The following is a 21,527-nucleotide window of genomic DNA, read 5'->3' as shown; positions in this document are numbered from 1 at the left end:
CCTAGAGCTTCTGCGAAGTGGGGTCGAGGCCGTGGCTGGGTAAGTGGCTGCGTTAAAGAGCTTGGAGCCTGGAAGAGGAGAAGGCACAGGGGAGGATAATCCAACATGGAGATGCTCTGGGCCCAGAAGCTGGGTTACCTTCTGAGTCGGAGATCGTCTGGTGCAAGGTGCTTCCCTGGGATGAGGGGTGGACCTGTCCCCAGGAAACAAGGCATTCTGTCACCTCCCTACTCACTGAAAGGGCTAGAAAAGCAAAGTCATTACCAAGGGCGTGGAGCTAGCCATAAAGACAAAGGACTACGAAAGCAACAGCTCAATCACTGATTCAGTCTCCCTCCAAGCAGAAGGGCATCACCTCCTGATCTGTGCGAAACACAACGGCCCCATAGGCCAGCTCCTCAGTGCCTGTCTTAAAGGCACCTGAAGATTGGGGATTCCTATTTTTGAGAAGCTCAAACCCTGGGGTGGAGAAGGAAAGGAGAAGGAGCAGCTGTGCTGACTACCCTCCACTGGCCCCTACCCCAGAGATGCCGTCTTGGTCTGTGTGCATGCCCTGCCTGGCTGACCTCTAGGCCCACTACTCTCTGGGCTACTTGTCACCTGGCTCTCAGCTGGGCTCCCAGCTGGGTTCGTCCATTGGGAAGCCCTGGCAAGAGATGGGGGAAGGGGGAGAATGGGAAGAGAAAGAAGTCCAAGTGTTTGGTGACCCCACTCTCCTGGGCTCTGCTGTAGTAAATCCTCCCTGGGCCCTTGCAGGCCTTAGGTGGTAAATGTCTGCCTGGGGGCACCTGGGTGGCTCAGTCGTTAAGCGTCTGCCTTCAGCTCAGGTCATGATCCCAGGGTCCTGGGATCAAGCCCCACATCGGGCTCCTGGCTCAGCTGGAAGCCTGCTTCTCCTTCTCCCACTCCCCCTGCTTGTGTTCCCTCTCTCGCTATCTCTCTCTGTCAAAGAAATAAATAAAATCTAAAAAAAAAAAAAAAAAAAAAATTAAAATGTCTGCCTGAGTCCTAGCGCTCCTAGCAGGTTTCCTTTCACTCCTTCATTCAGTTGACCCACCTGAGTAGGAGTCTATCTTCTGCCAGGAGTCTGACATGACACTAAAGAATAGAAGCCATGGGACACACACGGTATCCTACAGACACTCCACTTACCCAGCACAATGTTATGTTGACATGGAGATATCTTAGAGACTTTAATGGAAATCCACGTACACAGTGAAAAGAAACTGACCTTCAAAACCCATCAATTGTCCAACCCCAAATACTGCTGCCTTGGAAGTTCACTCTCTCTGACTCTGGGCTCTTCAGTGGGAAGACCGGGAAAGGATGCTTAACTAGAGGGAATGAAGACCCCCACAGGCTCTCCAGCTTTGTAAATGGAAGTAAAAGTAAGGTAAATTCCACTGCTGCCTGAGGGAGTCCCTCTTCAGCCAGGACCTGATGTTGACAGGGAAGGGGGGGGGCGATGTGGGGCCAGACCTGGAGCAGGGCCAGGGCAAGCAGGGATGCTGGAAGAGGCACGTGACCCAGAGAGAGGGGACTGAGGAATGAGGGCATCCTAAGACCACAGACTGCACAGGGAAATCACTCATCCTCTGAGGACATCTTGCAGAGTCCAGTACTCTGATTGCTTTCAAAACAAAGAGTTAGTCTTTAGCAAGAAGCCAACATATGCTGTGAATAAAGGGGCAGAGAAGTATGTAAAACATATCAGAACACTTTTCACAAAGTCTATAATTGTAAAATTCCCTGCACCTAAACGGAGGACACATCAGTTATTTAAAATAAAAGCCAAGTTCATCTTATTCCCGGTAATTCTGGATAGAGTAGGGGTTAACCATAATCTCTTGGCCAAAATTCCTTTCAGTTGAGCCCAGAAAAGAGGAGAATACAGCCTCTAAGGGCTTGCACATAAAAGGAGAAACTCATGGGCTTCTGGGAGGGGACAGAGCGAAGTCACTGAGCAGAAGTGGAACCAGCTGGGGAGCCCTCCCGGGTCTCTTCCAAACACCCCTTCATTCAAATCCCTCTCCTCCCTCCTCTCACTCTCATGGTTTATGCTTCTGCAGTCAAAAAACATTTGGATACTACCAGTTTAGATTGGCCACAGGTAGTAATCACAGGTATATAGATTCATCACAAGTATATACGCAAACTGCTACCATGGGCGAGTAGAAGATAGCCTTTACCTTTTCACACCAGCCTGATAATTCATCTTTTTTTTTTTTAAAGATTTTATTTTTTATTTGACAGAGAGAGAGACAGCGAGAGAGGGAACATAAGCAGAGGGAGTGGGAGAGGGAGAAGCAGGCCTCCCGCCGAGGAGGGAGTCCGACGCGGGGCTTGATCCCAGGACCCCAGGACCACGATCCCAGCGGAAGGCAGACGCCTAACGACTGAGCCACCCAGGCGCCCCCTGATGATTCATCTTAAATGCATTTTATTCAGATGTAGAAGGATCCTCTTTCTCAATATCTAATCAACATCTATTGCCAACCATTTAATTCTTTTAAAAAAGACAGAAATTATCGAAGGCATTGGAAATCAGTAAGAGCCAGGCAGAGAATCTGCTTACCTGCTATCCCCAGCATTTGCCACATACAGCTTCCCCAAAAGGCAAACCACAATGAGCGCTGTGCAGCCACCAGATATATTATATGAACTCCTCTCTCGTTCTATTTGTAGGTCCTGGAGAAGGAAACAAAATCAGTGTTGGATTGTGTAGGAACTCTTATCAAAGACTTTCTTAACCTCACTCCCTTACACAGCTCTCAGAGTCTGAATGTGCTTCAAAGATGGGACAAGACAATCTTTAGTACTTTTCTGTCACCTGAAGAGCATTTCTCACTGAGGACACCAACATAAAACTGTCGTCTACTAGACCATCTGTAGACCAGAGACAGGAAACAAGGGGTGGCAAACAGATCTAATCAGAACAAAAACGAGGAAAAGAAAATCAACTGTATTCAATAAATACAACTTGTGGAAAATTTAGTCTTTGTAGAGACCACCTGAGCTGCCACATGAGAAATACAATTGACAGGCTGATAAGGCCAAGTACTTGAACCTGAGCAATGTTTTTAACCCCAAAGTCTCCCAATAAATAGTTGCTTTTACAGCTAGATAAGAGAAGTGACTTGAAGGACGGTGTCCTCTATTCAAAGCAGGCAGGAGTCAACCCCCTGTCTTATTAATCAAAGACAGAAGCTCCCAAACTCTGATCCGACTTCATCTTCCCCCAGCCACTGATTCACAACAGGAACACACATTCACAGCGACAGCCAACATTCACTGAGCGCGTCTTCTATGGGGCAGGGCGCGAAGCGCTGTACATAGGGAATCTAGCAGAGCCTCACAACCCTATTATCAACCTCAATGTTCGGATGCAGAAGGAGGGTAACTTGCCCATTTTTACCCGGTTGGAGTTTGGATTTCAATCTGGTTCTCCTCCTCCAAAGCTTATTATTACCTGCCACCTAATGAGGCCTCCCCAAGAAAATGAAAAATAGACCAAGACTCTCATTGACAGATAATGCATCATCCAAGACAGAGGTCTTTGTGAAATTCTGTGTCAGCGACAGAAGCACGGTTCCATGACCTGAGAAAAATGTGAGCTGAGCTAGGAAAACAAAATGAATGTTGGCTAAAATAATGCCCAACATTCCCATGGTAATCGACGGTTGGGGCAAAGGGAGGGATGAGGAAGCGGTGCTCCAGCTGATTCTCAGGATGCCCCTGGCTGGTTCTTAGAAATGCACAGAGTTCGAACTCTGCTGCTTCGATCAGCCTCCTCACAGAGAAGGGAGGAGATAATCCAGTAAGCCAGCATTTATCAGCAAATGCGTGGCGCCAGAGGCCAGAGGTGGTAATACAAGGTCAGATAAATCACCAATGAGAAACTGGAAACAGGAGAAGAGCCAGAGTCAAGGAGACAGATGAAGATCAGCATACTGTTAAAAAGGAGATAAAAAGTACAAAAACAGGATCTGGGAGAAACTAACTTACTGGGGATCAGCCCAGTAAGGCCCACAGGCCACTACCTGTGGCCAATCTAAACTGGTAGTAACTGTAAGGGGGAGGGGGGGGAGGCTGAGGAACCATGGGTAAGGGATAAGAATGTGTGTATATGGGGTGCGGTAGGTAAGAAGTGAAGAAAAACTCCAGTAAGGGAGTGAGCGGACATCGAAAGTTGCAGAATCAAGCATGAGGACCACCTTTGAAGACTAAACTGGATTTAAAAAAATGTACTCAAACCCTCTATCAATTAGTTTCTTAAAGGACTATTGTGAGAATTAAATTGGATGCTAAGTGTGAGGGGCTTGGCTGCCCATCTAGATCCTTTCCAGGGCCCAGAAGTTTCATGACTGAGAGCAGAGACCTCTCTTGCTCGCTGCTAGACCCTTAACACCTACACCAGGCCAGGTAAAAAAGATATTTTAATAAATATCTGTTAAAAATGGGCAAATGAAGAAATACATTTAAAGATGCCCAGGTTTCCAAATTACGTCCTCACCACCTGACCCCTGTTCATAATTCACAAAGGAAAAGCTTACAATGCAAATAAATGCTCACTGAGATGATGATTAAGCAGGAACCCATGCCTCAGTTCAGATGCAGCCAATTGACAAGAATGAATGAATGGTTACCAGAACCTGCACAGGGATGGCAGGAGCCTGGAGGGTGAGGAGAAAGAGGGGCACGGATACCAGCCAAAAAGACTGTAACGAGGAAGTGAAAGGGAAAGAAAATATCAAGTTGTCAGAAGTTTTGTCTGTTTAACCTCCAAACAATGCATAGAAACAGAACCAACAACCCAGTTCACAAAGCAGTTTGTGGATGGATGTAGTCCCTTTCTTTAGCATTTAAATAATATAAAGCTGAGGGGCGCCTGGGTGGCTCAGTCGTTAAGCGTCTGCCTTCAGCTCAGGTCATGATCCCGGGGTCCTGGGATCGAGCCCCGCATCAGGCTCTCTGCTCAGTGGAGAGTCTGCTTCTCCCTCTCCCTCTGCTGTTCCCCCTGCTTGTTCTCTCTCTCTCTCTCAAAAAAAAAAAAAAAAAAAAAATCTAAAAATAATATAAAGCTGATGTTATGATAGACACGTATTTCATCAAATTAATATATAAACTGGTATATCAAAAGTCCACATTCAATACTACTACTCCACGACTGTTCTTAACATACTGGAAGGAATTGCTGAAGATAACAGAAAGTATCCTTTCATATCCAGAATCAACATTTGTTTGAATACCTAATGTCTGAATGAAAGACAATTTTTATTTAAAAAAATCCCTTGAGCATCCAACTGCTTGCATGTTCCTCAAGGGCTGGAGTGTGCACAATGCTCGAAAGACTGAAATCACTGGTGTCATCCAAAAGAAAATGCTATGATACACAGAGTCCAAGTAAAAGCACCATCCAGGGGCATCTGGGTGGCTCAGCCATTGGGCGTCTGCCTTCGGCTCAGGTCATGATCCCAGGGTCCTGGGATCAAGCCCCGCATCGGGCTCCCTGCTTGGCAGGAAGCCTGCTTCTCCCTCTCCCACTCCCCCTGCTTGTGTTCCTGCTCTCGCTGACTCTCTCTCTGTCAAATAAATAAATAAAATCTTTAAAAAAAATAAAAAAATAAAATAAAAGCACCATCCATGGCAAAAATTTCCGTTGGGACTCAGACAAGTTTATTCTGCATCACAGGTGCATTATTTATCATGGTTAACATCATAAGAAAATCTGATTATGAGATTATTTAATTCTTAAAAAAAATCAAGACAAGAATGTACGTACAACACTATGATTTTCTGCTACGGCAGAGTTCCTATTTGCCTGTAATCTGGGGGGAAACGCTCCAGTTAGTTTGCCCAATTAATCCCTTGCTATTACATGAATAGTGTGATTCAATATTTTTTTCTAATTGATTCCATCATTTCTTTCATCTTTTCCTATAGTTCAGCTACATTCCCTCCATAGTTTCCCCAGCATAAGGTGCGCTAAATTTGGCAGCACTGTCAGTGGACTAATGTCTAGCTACTTTGTATCCAGGAAACTTTGCTAATATGTGCATGCTTTCATCACCCCCCACCATTTGTGTGGTAATACACACGTGTGTGTGTGTGCAGATGCACGTGTGTGCACACACACTTTAATTACATGTGTGCTCTCTGGGATTTGAAAGATCCCAGACTTGGTGACTAGGATTTGAAAGATGTATTTCCATAGACTTCATCCCCCTGAAGGATTCACTGACATTAAAATACACTCTTCTATTTCTTCTAAAACTGGGTGTAACTAGAACATATTCTAAAAATAATTGCTTCCCCTCCCCTCCCTAGAAGCCAAAATAGCACATTTATTTTTTCCTACACCACCTACTCCTCTTTAAAAGATGTTTCACAAAATCTTAGTACTGAAAGGAACATTAAAGGACCATCTGCATGGTTCTTTTACTACCAGATCAAACACGATAAATGAAGTCAATAAAGATATTTACTGCTGAATTAACTACCCATTTTCTTCAAACCCTCAACTTTTCCTATTAGCTTAAGCTACTCACACTTTACATAAAAATATATATATGTGTATATATATGTATAGTATAGTTATTATTATATTTTGTAAAACCTCAGGTTTGGGTATATTTTCAAAAAAAATCAATGAAATCATGGGAAAAGCTGCTCACTGTTTTGTGCTAAACAAGGACCAATTTGGAATATTTCCCCATTATTGCTGTCAACAAACCCCAAGACATAAATCTAGAATAACTTACCACCAAAACACATGCATGTACTATCATTCCTTTTCAAGTATAATCTAAAAGGACCAACTTACACATTCATAATATTCAATTAACAAGCTAATTGTTTTATCCGCTTGGTCAAGAGTCCTATAGACCTCTCAAGGCCACCTTCTATTTAGCAGGACTGATTTGTCCTGTGTTGTGTCTGTCTAAATACTACATTTAAGCCAGGTTTATCTCTAAATCTTAAGAATGGATCCAATTTTTAAATACTTGGGATTTCATTTTGCTCCTTTTTGTTTCAAAGCAGGCAACGAAGGAAAATAAGAGATGTGTGAAATGAGACTAATTCAGCAGGAAAGAACTGCAAGAGAGAAAATATATTGCTCAGGATGGTTGTAATTTGGTTTGAAAGTCCCAGAGATGACGCAACTCCAGGATCATTCTTTGTTTCCTACCAATTTCAGGTTGCAAAAGGACAGCAACATCAGACAACGGAAGGGAGTGAGTGCTGGGTAGTTTCAATAGGCCTTGGCAGCTCCCCATAAATGGGTTAAAACACGGTTCTGAGCACATTGCTAATAGTGTCAGTCACAAATAATAAGATTCTGCATGGTTTCAGTATCTGGGTCTGATTTTGGTTTATTCTGAGAACAAGCCAATCTGTCAGCCAGGCAACGGGGAGGGAAAAAAAAAACCGTACTGCCTCATGTTGCCACCTGCTGGCTGTTGGTAGAATCACATGTTCATTCCTTGGAGGAACTTCCTGTTCTACCAAAAACAAAGACAAAACAAAACTAGCTTAATTAAACACAGACACACATGCAGGTCCATAACTTACCATGAATATGGTAATTTTTGAAAACACTAGGATTTATAAACTATAAATAAGCTTTGCATTTATCCTCTTTTTCACCACAGTGTCACCATATGGGTTTTTTTTTTTTTTAACCAATAAATCCAAGTTGAGTGCTATTTCCAGTCATTAGCTCAGTAACAGGAAGATGAATGGCAGTTTTACAAGTGAAAATACTGCCGTTTTCTTCCTTTGTAACAACCAAACTTCTAAAATATTCTTCACTCTGGTGATGGATCCATACCCACAGTGAAAAGGAAACAGGACAGAATTTTGAAATTCCTCCTGCCTTTTGTCCAGAACTCAAATTCTATAGGTAGTAGGCGACAAGGCTCACCTGTGCTGACTGGGCTGTGATTCCTATGAAAGCAAGAGTCTCGTGCAACTAGACCAAGAGTGAGCAACCTCCCTCATGAGTGTGAAATGCTGACGATGCGACCCCATTTGGGGGAGGGTCAGCAAGCAAGGAGAAGACTGACATCGGGAGGGAGAAGATAGTTACCATATTCGCTTCTATCATCCGGGGCCCAGCAATAGCCTAACACCACAGGTGACAAAACTCAGCCGATGAAGTAGGCACTGTGACAAAAGCGCCATGGGGAAGCAGAACTGAGGTCAGCTCAGAAGTTCCTGAGATTCTGGTCCTTTAGGAAACCATGGTTCGTTTTCCACAGCGGACACAGGAAGAATGGACGATGCAGCCTTCTCAGTATGAAGGAAGATCCAAAACGAGATGCAATAAAGGGGGCCCAAGGGCAAACGTGCCTCCTCCGGAAAGCACAGGAAGGATCAGAGGCCAGGGGTCAGAGGTCACCTTCACCACAAGCCACACGCTGCGGGCAGGCAACTGGAGGATCAAAGAGGAAAGGAAAAGCAGTGACCTCAAAGCAGCTCACGGTATTTGATGAAACTGCTCTCATCTCCACTGGTTCAAAGCATTTTCTCCACTTCTGGTAGTCTGTATTTTGCGACAAGTACCTACTTTTTCCTGGAAATCAGTGTTGTTTATTCTATTCTAGCGTGGTGTTTCTACGTCTTTTTAACCAATCCTTCCTTTCAGATAAGTATCTGCCTTTCACCACCTCACTTCATGTCACTTAGAATATCAAAATAAATGAGATATCATATCTCTATATGCATATAACGTGTGGGTGGCTCCAGATGCCCCCAGACATAAAATCTAACCTTTTATTTCTAGACCCCATGGTGTCTAGGAGAATGCTAGCTATAAAACAGAGGCTCAATAAATACTAGTGATTGCGGACACCACAGAGAGAGAAAAAAGACCTTTGATTCTAGGTTGCTAAGCTGCTGTACATAAAGCAAAAACCCAAGTGAAAGGCAACCTTTGCCTTTAAAGATACTGTAAGTGACTTCTGAATCTCAGGAAGGGTAGCTGCAGAGATGTCATCATAAGGCAAATTGGAGGCCTAGGTGCTGGGCTTGGGGAATCTTTAGGATGAAAAGTGCAAGAGAAAGTAAGAAAGCCACAAAGCTGAAATAACGGAATCTTATTTAATGCTGAGTTTTTCTACTACAGAGGATCAGAATGGCACAAAACCTGCAATACCTAAAGAACACCTAGAAAGAGGAAAGCTAGAAAGTGGCTGGCTCCTGTGAGGAAAAAATTTAGGAGTGCCCAGGAAATTCCAAATGTGCCCCCCTCTGAAAGGCCCAAGGAGAAACCAGCAAGACCACGCCAACAAGGTAAGGAAATCAACAGCATGTTAGGCATTTCAAAAAAACCAAAGTTTGCCTTCAAACACTGACTCCCAAAAATGTAATATTGCAAGGGGGAGTAAAGAAAGAGGATCTTCTATGAGTTGGCAATGGCCTTCCAGGCCATTAAATTGAAGGTACACTGTGTAATTTCTGTGTTGTGGGTTCTAAAGCTCACAGCAAGTAGCTTAATGTTTAAGTCGGGCACATTTCCATGACACTGAGCAGATTTTTCCTGAAGTCCCTCATGAAGCAAAAAAAAAACAAGAGCCTCTCTCTGTAATAAGACATCATCCAAACAGGGACACTTTTGAGAGTAAAAGGGGACAGTATATTAATAATTATTCTGGGCCAAAAGGCACCGACTGGCTCAGTCCCTAGCAGGTCAGAAGGTAGGATACCCTAGCAAACACCATGCAAACCAATGATGAATATTCTCATTTAATAAGGCCAAGCACATGGTACAATGCCCAGGTAGGCCTCTGGCATGCTGGTGGCTAGAGAGACAATTTGGGAAAAACTTAAGTGTGAAGAAGAAGCCGCAGGCTGGGATGAATTGGAGATGAGATATAGCTTAAAGCCAAAAAATTCATGATGTGGTACACCAGGTCCTTCCAGACCACCTCTCCAATTCACCTTCCATCCATCATTCCTACCCCTGACATCAGCTTGTTGCCTTAGGCCCATCTGGGTTCTCTGATGTAGTTGTTCATGCAAATGGCCTCCTGTGTTTTGTCTGCTTCATTTTTAACTCAATTTTTATTTTTATTACCTCATTTTTACCTGAATTAAATATTTAGCATTCTGAACATCGGTGTTGAGAAACACTTATTCCCATCAGAGCTTCTGTAACAGGTGAGGAATGAGATTTTATACGACGCCTGAGTAGGAGTCAATTTTACTACCTTGATTCCTTTTTTCCTAAATAATCTACACCTCCCCCGCCCAGCATCACTTCCCCAAGGGAGCCCTTCACTTCATGTCTTTATTGGGCTCCTACTTCACCCTGCATTTCTCCACTCAAGGCCCCTTCCACTTATATTTTACACTTAATACTCATCTTTGCCTAGTTCAATGTTCTTTTCCAAATTAGTCCTGGCACAGTTAATTCTGATCAAATATTTATTGACTGAACAAATTACATGGGAAAGCGAAATGATCTTTTTGCTGGCTAAGTTTCCAAGGTAAAAATTCCAGGTTATAAACTGACTAGTTAAAGCTGGAAAAATTTAAAAGACAAGAATAAGGCCCTTTACTAAATATTTTTTCTGAATGAGCCTCTCATTTCAAGTACAGTGGTTGCTAGTAACCCCAAGCCATTAATGGGCAGAAACAGAGACCACTGTAGAGGCCTGCCTCAAGGTGACATTGGCCTCTAGTGGATAGAATTGAGAATACAGCAGGTCCAAGTAAAAGATGTCCCAGGGCAAAGCAATTACAGAAGGAAATGAGAAACCCAAAGTTTCTTTTGTTTTTCACTTGTCATGTCAGCTGATTTTTTATCCCATTAAGAGAATAGACTACTGTCATATTTTTACCTCAGTTAAATATTTAGCATTCTGAACATCGGTGTTGAGAAACACTTAGTCTCATCAGAGCTTCCATGACGGCTGGAGAATGAGATTTTTATACGAAGCCCAAATAGGAGTCAACTTCACTACCTTGATTCTTTTTTCCTAAATAATCTTCTTCAGTTTCCTGGTGATTTCCTCGGGATTGAAGGCTACCAGACACCCCTGAGAGACAGCTGCATTTTAAATCACCTGCTAGTCAAAGGGTAAATATCTACGTGACAAGGAAACACGGTGACCCAAGAAGGGATGCATAAAAGTGAGGACAGGGTGCAAATACAAGGTACGCACATATAAACTATTTTGCCTTACAAACAAATCAGATGGTGCAGCGTTGTGCAACACTATTACTTTTTTCTCCTTAGCACACAACCTAATCCTGGAATGTGCGCTTTGTGTACACTCCGTTCTGGGGACATGCTCCTAGCTGTTCCTGCTTCATTTAACAACAACTTGTCATCACTTTTGAGTGTCCAGGATTTTGTTGTTGTTCTTTTTAAGATTTTATTTATTTGAGAGAGAGAGAGAGAAAGAGAGAGATCACGAGCAGGGGTGGGAGGGGTAGAGGAAGAAGCAGACTCCCTGCTATCAGGGAGCCCCGATGTGGGGCTTGGTCCCCAGCCGAAGGCAGACGCTTCACCGACTGAGCCCCTCAGATGCCCTGAACCTCCAGGTTTTAAGAACAATCCAGCACACTCGCTTTACTCACATCGTTATCACATCTTTAAATATCTCTTCTCTATTACTTGCACGCAGGCTGTTGCTCAGGAAAGAAAAATCTCTCGAACCAAATAATTGCGTCAGTAGAGAGTGAGCTCAGAGAGGGAAGGGGGTGGTACAGAGGGTGGTCCCTCAGGAGGCGGAGGGACAGGGGACACGGTGAGAGCAGCTGCAGTCTCTCCGAGTGTTTGTTCTCAGCACTGAGGCTGGGAGGGAAGGAGGCCGAATTCTTTGATCAGACACATCCAAATTTAAACGTACAAACAAATCCATGTTCCCCAGTGAAGCCGGTGATCTCGGATATTGGCCCCTTGATTCTCCTTTTTTCCTTTTATTATTATTATTTTTTTTAAAGAGTTTATTTATTTATTTGACAGAGAGAGACACAGTGAGAGAGGGAACACAAGCAGGGGGAGTGGGAGAGGGAGGATGCGGGGCTGGATCCCAGGACCCTGGGATCATGACCTGAGCTGAAGGCAGATGCTTAACGACTGGGCCACCCAGGTGCCCCTATCCTATCCTATTTTTTAAAGCACCAAGAACCACCTGGCCAATCATGGTAAAATCAGATTTGTATAGGAAAGGTGCTTCGCAGCACCTGACTAAAGCGCTGTTTCCCCCAAACACCTGGAATCCACACACATGTGTAACACTGATGGCAAGTACGCTCACATTTCAATTAAGTGGAATTTACCAGCTGGCACCAATGAGTCTGCAGAAAGAGAAGCAGTAATGCCTACTTTTAAAAAGCCTGTCACCTCGAACACTGTCCCTCCCTTTCATCTTCTTAATTTTTGCCAGCACGCCATGCCAGGAACTCTTTCTACCACCCTCTACTGAGAATGGAGGCCCCCTGATCCGAGGGAGCAGACCGAGCGGAGCCACACAACCAGAGGCCGGGTCGGAGACGCACCCTTCCAGGGAACCTTCTAGGGAGCACGGATTCGGCTCAAGCGGCCGCCTCCACGCCAGGCCCCCGGACCCTTCCGCCATACCTACCATTTCCTTGAACGCACTTTCCAGAGCCCCGATGACCAGGCACTCGTGCGGAATCTTCTTCTCGGTGAAGAAGCGCGTGGGTGGGGTGCTGGGGGAGCCCGGCGCCCCCACGCCTCCGCGGAGCGAGGCGGCGCGGGTCAGAGTCCGGCTGTTGGCGGGCGTGTTCTCAGGCTCCTCGCCCAGGCAGGTGGGCGGCAGGACGGCAGAGTTCTTGAGAATCTCCACGATGTCCTGCAGCTGCTCCGTGACGTGGTGCTGCAGCAGGCGGGAGGCCACCACGGCGGCCCCGGACCCTGCGTGACCGTCAAACAGCGACCAGTAGTGACAGGAAACGCCTTCTGATTCCTGGGGGAGGGAGGCGACAGGGGGTGAGAACCTCAGTGGTCAGTGCCCCAGGGTCACACTGACCCAGCGAGGCAGGGCGCTCAGCGCAGCCACTGGGTGATCTGTCTCTGGTTGGCCAACAGTGGGGGGGTCAACACATGGCAAAAAGGCTCAGGGATTTGTCACCGCTGGGACCACCGCCCGAGGGATGGAGCGGTCCTTGCCTCTCTGCCTGGGGGGACGAGGCCAAATTACCATGCAAGCTCAGCTGACTACTTTGTGGCAAGATCCACCTTGATTTGATGTATAGATGTTTGAGGTAGAACTCCATGCCAACAGGTAAGTCTTTAGGAGTCCAGCTTTAACCCCTAACTCCTCACTTCCCTCTGCAACCCCAGAGCACGCTTGGCCTGGAGTCTTTGGAGGAAGTCAAGCTCTTTTTGTAGATTCTTCAAGGGGCAATAAGTAGACCCATTTTTCCCCTTGAGAGCCTTTTCACTCTCAGATAACTGACCCATCCTCTTTGTTCTACATCCTATATTTTTAGAACACGTTTTCCCCTTAGACACCCAGTCTAAGATGCAGCCAGTTCAAACCTCCTTCTCCTTTTTCCTGCCTACCTCAGTTTCCCAGCTGGTACTCAGCATCTTTGTTTCCTCTTCTGACCATAAAGCTTCCTACCCTAAAACACATTCCCATGTTCCCTCATCTACTGTGGATTTCGTCTCACAGTTATTTCTAGACTATTTCAAATGAACGTTTTTAAAAACCATGTTTGAATTACACATGCCTAAGATTTTAGCTATAGAAAAAAAGAGCTTAAATTAAATGCATTAATTAAATAGGTAAGATGCATAGGTAATTAAACAGGGTGCATATAACATCCTCTTCTGACTACTAGGCATATCTACCCCACAGCAATAAATACTGAGTCCTTTTCTAGCTAAAGCCATTAAATAAAGTTCTTTTGGTCTATCTTAGAATGATGCTGGAAGATACTGTATAGTTATGGTGACATATGCCATTACTCCATCTGTGCCCTTTATATTTCACTTTCATTCAATTCTGTGCCACGTGCTGAGAAAAAAAGTTGATTTTTAGTCAATAAATACTGAACGTTCCCTATGTGACAGGTGCAAAATGGACACTGGGGATAAAAAATGGCTGGAAGAGAGATCAGATATGGTCTGATCTTAATAATCCAGTGGGGAAGACCCATACTGATCAAATAATCACACACACAAATATAAGCTCACAATTCTGGTCATGGCTATAAGGAGAGGTTCTTGGTTCTTGGTGCTACGCGGCCAGCTTGCAGAGGGGCACGTGGAGGAGGTTTCCTGGGGACATGCAGGGTAGCCTAAGAGCTGTTTGGAAGTTCACAAGATTATGAGGGGAAAGGAGAGACCACAAGGCAGTAGAGACAGCAGATGCCAAGGCCCTGTAGTAGGAAGGTGCATGATGCATGAGAGGAGACTGAACCATACCATGTGACTGAATAGAGGCGTGAAGCAGGAAAGGGGTGGCGGGGAGAGATGAGGCTGTAGAGGGACGTGGCAGCCAGATCACTCAGTCCTTCCAGGACACATGAAGGATCCTGGCTTTAGCCTAAGAGTAACAAAAAGCCATTGACTAAGGTGGGGGTGACAAACCTATGTTTTTAAACAATCACTCAGGCTACACCGTGAGGATTAGGAAAGAGTGAAAGTGAGGATGCCAACTAGGAGGTGAATAACACCCTAAAAAGACATTCAAATTCAGGCAGTAACAAACACTTATGAATGGCTAAATGCACTCTAACTCAGAGGACAGTAGAAATAACAAGGACTTCAGAATTAGAAGATCTGAGTTCTGATGGCATCTTCAATACCAATCAGTGGGAGTGGGAAGCAGAGCAAGGTCAGGAAGGCCATACAGGTGTCAGACCCTGGCTGGGTCACTCCAGAGCCGGACATCCTGTTGCTTAACTGGACCATGTTTGCCTAGTAAGTAAATGTCAGGCGATAGCTAGCTCACAAGGAGTTAACCTTTAGCAAGGTTAAATGGTGATTTATGCCAACGGAGTAACTAAGTAACGTATCTCCCTCATGTGTAACTGCTATCACTACCATTACAATATGATTTTGGGTAAGTCATTTTCTGAGCTTCAGTTCTTCACCAACGCAAGAAGCTACTGTAGAAGAGTCCAATGCCTCTGCAAACTCTAAAAGTTCAATATTCAAGAAGTATAGATCCGTGTGACTGGGGGAGGCGGGGGCAGAGGTTGGGACCTGAAGACAGGACAAGAAGAATTTGGAGGGAATGAGAGCTGATAAGGCAGCCGGTGGAGGAAAATACCAGGAGGCTTCGGTTGTGTGGCTGATTGTGGTACATGCTTACCTGGTATCCACTCTTTTGGGTGGAACTTCCAGGAAAGCTATTGTTTTCCTGATAAAAGGGACAACTCAAGTGGCCTGGCCTTTGCCCTTTACCCTTCCCCCTTCCTTCCTGCCTGGGTCACAGAAGCAACACCTGGAGGTCGAGTAACTCTCCTGCAAAACTGGCTGAAAGCTGTAGTTCAAGGTAGTGGGACGGGAAGTCTGAAGGAACCTGGGCCCTTGGTGTCTTGCTTGGGATGCAGCACGGGCCCTCAACGGCCTGCCTTCTGGGCTGTCACGTGGGCTTCCTGACATTTTGATAAGGCACTGTTGCTAGCTTCTTTAACAAGAGCTGGGGACAAGGAGATGAAAGGAGGTGTATGTTTATCTAGTATTCTGGGACTTGGGGCACGCGTGGCGGGAAGGAGGAGTGCGAGATAAGGAACGCAAGAGCACACAAAAAAAGAATGAAAAGTAGGTAGAAATGGCTATCAACCAGGAATAAAACTGAACCCCCTGGAAAATGTTCTTAATGTAGAGCATCTGTGGATAGAATTCAGTGACTCTGTATTTTCACCAACCTCTGAAATTTAGCATTTCCTCTTATTATGAATGCAGGGCAACAAAGCATAGTGGGATTAGCAGTTCCTATGACTTGGGTCACCAACGGAAATGACGGTCATTCTACACAGCCTGAATTATTGTTTACGCTCATCATTACTTTGCAGTGGTCGGAGTTATTAAACTCACCACTAGCTCTTGTTACTTGCTGCATTAGTAAAGTACATATTCCCATATTACATCCTCACAACTAGGGAGAAGCTGCAAAAGAAAGGGATTTTTTGTTTATTACATCTAATTGCCCAAAGGTCCCAAGGCTGCCTGAGTAAAACCTGCACACAGTCCTGCACCCAATTTAAATGAAAACCCAGCAAACACTGTTAAGGAAGCTGTGGGCAGGGCCAGTGAGGGATGAAATAGGAGCAACCGTGTCCGTGTCTGGGCACAGATTCTGTTACACCTAACGTATCATGTTTCTGGAATCATGATTTGAATCAAAGAAGATCAAACCCCGTGAAATAACGAGGCACACTGCAATGCAATGCTACTACGTTTTTTAAAAAGCAACTCTGACATTTTTCTGACAAGCAGTTCAACCATTTCCTTCAACAAGGCAAAAAGCATTCTGAAGGCACTGCAACAACCAGCTGACAAAATACCTGGGCAATCTTTAAGCAGTCAGGAGATGACCTGACTGGGGGGCTGCTGAAGCAGGGCCCAGAGGGGCAACACCCTGCTTCGGGGAACACCTTTGCACAGCGGGGCTAGAAACTCTGCTACAGCTAACTTTCAAAATGCAATTAATCACTTTCACAACTAAAACTTGTAAGACATAGTTTTTCCACAAAGAAAGTTTGTTTCTTACTAAAGACTAAAAAAATCCAGCACTGTTTGATGCAGGGTCCACTCCCAGCCCAATTAAGTCAGTCAGTCTGAAGGTGGGGCCCTACCACTGAGCTTTTTTTAAGCTCCCCAGTGGATCCTAAGAGCTGCCCAAATTGAGAACCCCTGGTCTAATAGAAAGGGGGCCACTAAGCAGTTCCGGAAACCCTCATCCTAGTCTCAGATCTGCCATCGGTTGTCTGTGTGACCCTGGATGAGTCACTTACATCTCCCTGAACTGACCAGAACAGCAGTGTCCAAACTGTGTTTCTTGTTTCCGAAGTGGTACCTTAGGAAAGAGGAAGTGGGTGTTTAAAGGATAAGTAAGGTCCCGTTGACTATTCGTCCAGCCAGAGCAGCACAGATGTGTCAGTTATAAACATCAGGGGTTTGCAAAAGATTTTGGACAAAAGGATTCAACTGTTCATAACAATTTTTGAAAGCTTTTGAACTAGGTAAAACCAAATTCATCAAGAGACTTCAAAATCTTCAGTGTTCTTCTATGGCAGGGAACTTAAAGTGCGGGATGTATTATTTGGGAAACTACAACCACAAAGGGGGCCCTCCCCACATGCTTTAGATGCCAACTCGGCTCTTAAAGCCTACGAGACCATCAAGTAACAGAAACATCGAGTTACGGGGCTACAGCACTCTTCCAGTCATTTAATAAACCTTACATAGCAGGCAATATTCTAAATGCTTTATAAATATTAGCTCATTTAATCCTACCACAATCCATCCTGGGAAGAGCCACCCTATGACGTGTGGTTATCATTCCCATTTTATAGAGAAGGAAAAGGAGGAACAGAGAGTCTAACCATTTAAGGGTACCACCTATTAAGGGATACAGCTGGGAGCAGGTTCCATGCTCTGAGCCATCAACCCCTTGCTCAGCTCAATACCCTCATGCACACTCTACGTGGGGGGAATGCTTTGTCTAATGTACACGTACCACTTAGATCTGCTTCTCCTCTCTGCAACCTGAGTTGTAACCAGAGTGATTTTTTCTAAAACACAAAATCTGACCATATTTCTTTTACCAGCCTAACCTCCTCCTTCATAGGCTGGCTCCAATCTATGAGCCAGTTTGCAATCTCTGATGTAGTCTCTGATTCTCTCTTCACATTCTGTCACTCCAAATCCCACCCACCAAACTATGGCACTTGTAGCTCATCACAAACCACCCTCATCCTTTGCCTGACCTCCCCATCCCCCACCTATCTCTTAGTACTTATCTTAAATATCACCTCCTCCTGGAAGCTCCATTGCATCCTGAGCCCACCCCTAATGCAGCATTCATCAAATTGTACATGTTTGTCTGGTCACCTGCTTGGGCAATGATAAACTGAAAGAATATTCTGGAAAAAGGGAGCAAATTTTAGGCAGTGCAGGTGAAAAGGGGATTTTATATGGCCCATGTGGACAGTGGCCTGATTAAGACCAACCTTGAGGACTAAGTCAGGTTGGAGTGAGATTCTGGGGTCAAGGCAGACCAAGGAGCTTCAATTTGAAATGCCTCTGCGTGGAAGAATAAGGTGACAGCTGGGCTTAAGGAGCGCCAATCCCATGGCATTCTGCGGTACGCTGCAAGAAGAAAGCACTAGAATTTAAGAGGCTCACAGAGAACTGTCCTCAGGCAAAGAAGACCTAGGTCAGGATGAGACTGATGGGCCTAGAGAGGACACTAATGACTTCATGAGACATTTCAAAGAGCAGTATGAGGCTGGAATGGGCTGTATGGTGTTTGAAATGAAACCAAGATCATAACAAAGAATACAAATCTACTTCTGAAAGCGGCATTCTCAAACAGGATGTGCCATACATTTATTTTGAAAAAGATACAAGGGCCCCCTTCTCCCTCACCCCCTTCTCTATTCAAAACAATGCCATCAAATGCCATCAGGTAGGAATGTATGGTTTGATGTATAAAATCCGATCTGAGACCTTGAGGAAAGAACAATTCCCAGACGTCACACCAGCATCAGGGCCTACATCAATGTCAGGGGTGAATCTACAAGAGAGGCCTGAAAGATCACAAGTGGTATGAACATGATGCTTTTAAAGCATCTCCAATCTTCAATTTAATTGCAAACACACATCTATTTCATCATTGCATAGACTAGAACTTTCAATGACTCCCTACTGCCCTGGGTCTCCTACATGCTCACACGGCTTATGGGTCTTGCATGATCTAGTTGCTACTCCTTCCCCAGTGTCCTCTCTTGCTCTTTGTCAGTGGTCCTGATCCAGGCATCCTAGATGTAGGGCCCTGGGAATCTCACAGGTGCTCCAAGGAAACCAAAGGGACAAGACACTGCCTTCTCTGGCTGTACCTGCCTTGTTGAGCCTTATGGCCCTTCAGGACCAGTTTAACACACACACACACACACACACACACAATTCTCTTCTAAGCTATGGACACTCCCCCCCCCCCCCCCCCCCCCCAAGGAAGATTAAAAAAAAAAAACATGTACCATATCCGTCTCTCTGGAGGACTGAACTGCTGAAAACCACACACTTTCTTCAGCTCCTATGCACTGCTGGAACAGATGTATACTCCACTATTGCTATATCCTTTGAACCAGCGACCAAAAGGCTAGGCAGGCGCGTGGGAACAGGGAGAGCTGTGTTCCCCACCTGCCTGGCTCAAGCGAAGGTACTAAAGAGGGAAGCGAAGGCTATGGCTCCTTTCAACATCCTCTGCCCACCCCGCCACACACACCCACCCTCCCACCCCTTGGTCATTTTAGAAGGAATACCTCCTCAGTTTGGTATTAGCTCAGAGAAGAACATTTTGAGTTTATATGGTAAATACACAGGGTTTCACGTTTTACATATTCTAATAGTACAGGGCTAACTTCATCACTGGTGTCAATACAACACACCATGGTTATTTTAAAAGTTGCGTAATTTATGTACACACTTTCAGATGAGTTAACACAAATCCTATCTGTTGTGATCTATCTTAGCACAGAAAGAGCACAGGCTTTAAGTCCAACCTGGGTTTGGGAATTTACTACTATGTGATCTTGGGCACATTTCTTAACTCCTCTCACCTGTTTCCTTATTTAAAGAACAAGATGAAACCAGGACACAGACAGTAAGGATTCATTCATTTAATGCATGTCTCAGAGTCTCCTTTGTGCCAGGCTTATATTGGTCACTGGGAAGGTAGCAGAGAGGAAGAAAAAAACCATATTGCCAAACTCCTGAAGCTAACAGTCTAGAATGTGAACAGGTAACTACAAGTGTGCTAGAGAGGGGAAGTATGGGGTGCCACTGGAGTGGATAATATGTATTAAATGTTCAGACCACCGTGGGTTATGGGAGGGGGGAAAGAGTAGGACCATAAAGAGATAACACAAGGAAGTGATATGTAGTGATGGGAATGTTGTATCCTGGTTATGGTGACAATTATATGAATCTATATATATGTTGAAATTCATAAAACTGCACACCAAAAGGTTAATTACACATATAATTTTTAAAATAATAAAATGTGTAGCAGTGTCCAGCATATAAAAGAACAACAACAACAAACCCTACAATAGTAATTACTTACACTCACTATTAAATGGCCTGGGGGAACAATGAGCAGGCAGGGCGCAGTAAGAGTTCCCATAACCAGGGAGAGCAAGCCACACACTTTAGCTCCTTACTTTCAACTCTGCCAGATGGGGTGTTCATCTCCCTCCACTGGACAGCTTCTGTTCCTTCTCTTCTTCTTAAATTACTTCCCTCTGAGAAGTCCAAGTTCTAAGGACGCCTAATGATTACCTACCATGTTTAATCCCCACCACACCACCATAAAATGGGCATCATCATCCCATTCCACCAGGGATTTAACCAGGGCACCGTTAAAGAACTCCTGCGATGTGGTGATGCCAGGATGTGAACCCAGTCCTTCAGATTCCAAGTTAGGGGATCTTTCCAATTTCCCAGTATATTCAAGTTTGTGTCATTATCTCCCTGGCTTCTGTTACTCTGTAGCCTTTAGCACTTCAGCACCATTTTCCCTTGCTGCTTATTAGTAATGGCATACACATCCTGGGCCATCAGCTGATTACCAAAACTTCAGACAGTGGCCCCGCATTAATCTCTGGTAGTATCAGAAAACGTCGTTGGGGCATCAGCCCGGGATGCAAAGTTCTACGCCTGAAAAGTCAACCCTCTCAAATTTAGAGTAACATGCTCTTGAACATGCTCTTGACATAATGAATTTCAAAATTACTATTATATTTTAACAAATGTCTACCTTGTTTTTGCTCCAGATGAACAGGAGTTAAACACGTACTCCACTTTAAGAAAAGCAGTATCAGACCCTTTCCTGACTTACCACACACTTAAACTTGGCAGCCATCACTTATGTCTTACAAAAGAGTAACTCTGAAGCCGTTTTCTTATTGCATTCTGATTTACTCCCCGCCCCACCAAAAAAAGAAAAAGTCTTGTATGTAACGTACAACACACACACACTCCCACCCCTTTTCAGGAATACATCTGCAGCCAGATAAAGGAAGACTTCAGAAGGTGACAAATTGGGAGCTGAAAGTTCACAGTTTCTCTTTCAGGATTTCTCTGAAGCAGGCCCGATGTTACATCCTTCTTTTTCAAAAGTTGTAGAAACTGATTTTAATAATATTTGCTTATTCTCTTTTTCCCATTTTCATGATCGTCTATAATGCCAGAACTTAAATCAATGAGTTCTGACTGGGAAGGGCCCCTTGCGCCTTTCAACAAATGTAAGCCTGCTCCAAACAGAAATGGATCCACCGCACCGGCTCCTGACGTAGTTTCTGATACAAGC

General features: G+C 44.7%; 1 protein-coding gene across 1 annotated transcript in view; it reads right to left on the bottom strand.

Annotated features, from left to right (window-relative positions):
* Positions 1-21,527, bottom strand: part of PPM1H (protein phosphatase, Mg2+/Mn2+ dependent 1H) — a 241,993-nt gene that overhangs the window by 119,176 nt on the left and 101,290 nt on the right. The window contains exons 3-4 of the mRNA XM_032420592.1: positions 12,597-12,941; positions 2,576-2,688 (exon numbers count right to left, since the gene is read on the bottom strand). Of these exons, the coding sequence (XP_032276483.1) occupies positions 2,576-2,688; positions 12,597-12,941 (458 nt within the window). The remainder of the gene's footprint in view (positions 1-2,575; positions 2,689-12,596; positions 12,942-21,527) is intronic.

The sequence above is a fragment of the Phoca vitulina genome, unplaced genomic scaffold (assembly GCF_004348235.1).
Source record: "Phoca vitulina isolate PV1807 unplaced genomic scaffold, GSC_HSeal_1.0 scaffold23, whole genome shotgun sequence".
Lineage (NCBI taxonomy): Eukaryota > Metazoa > Chordata > Mammalia > Carnivora > Phocidae > Phoca > Phoca vitulina.
This window is presented reverse-complemented; position numbering and strand designations above follow the sequence as displayed.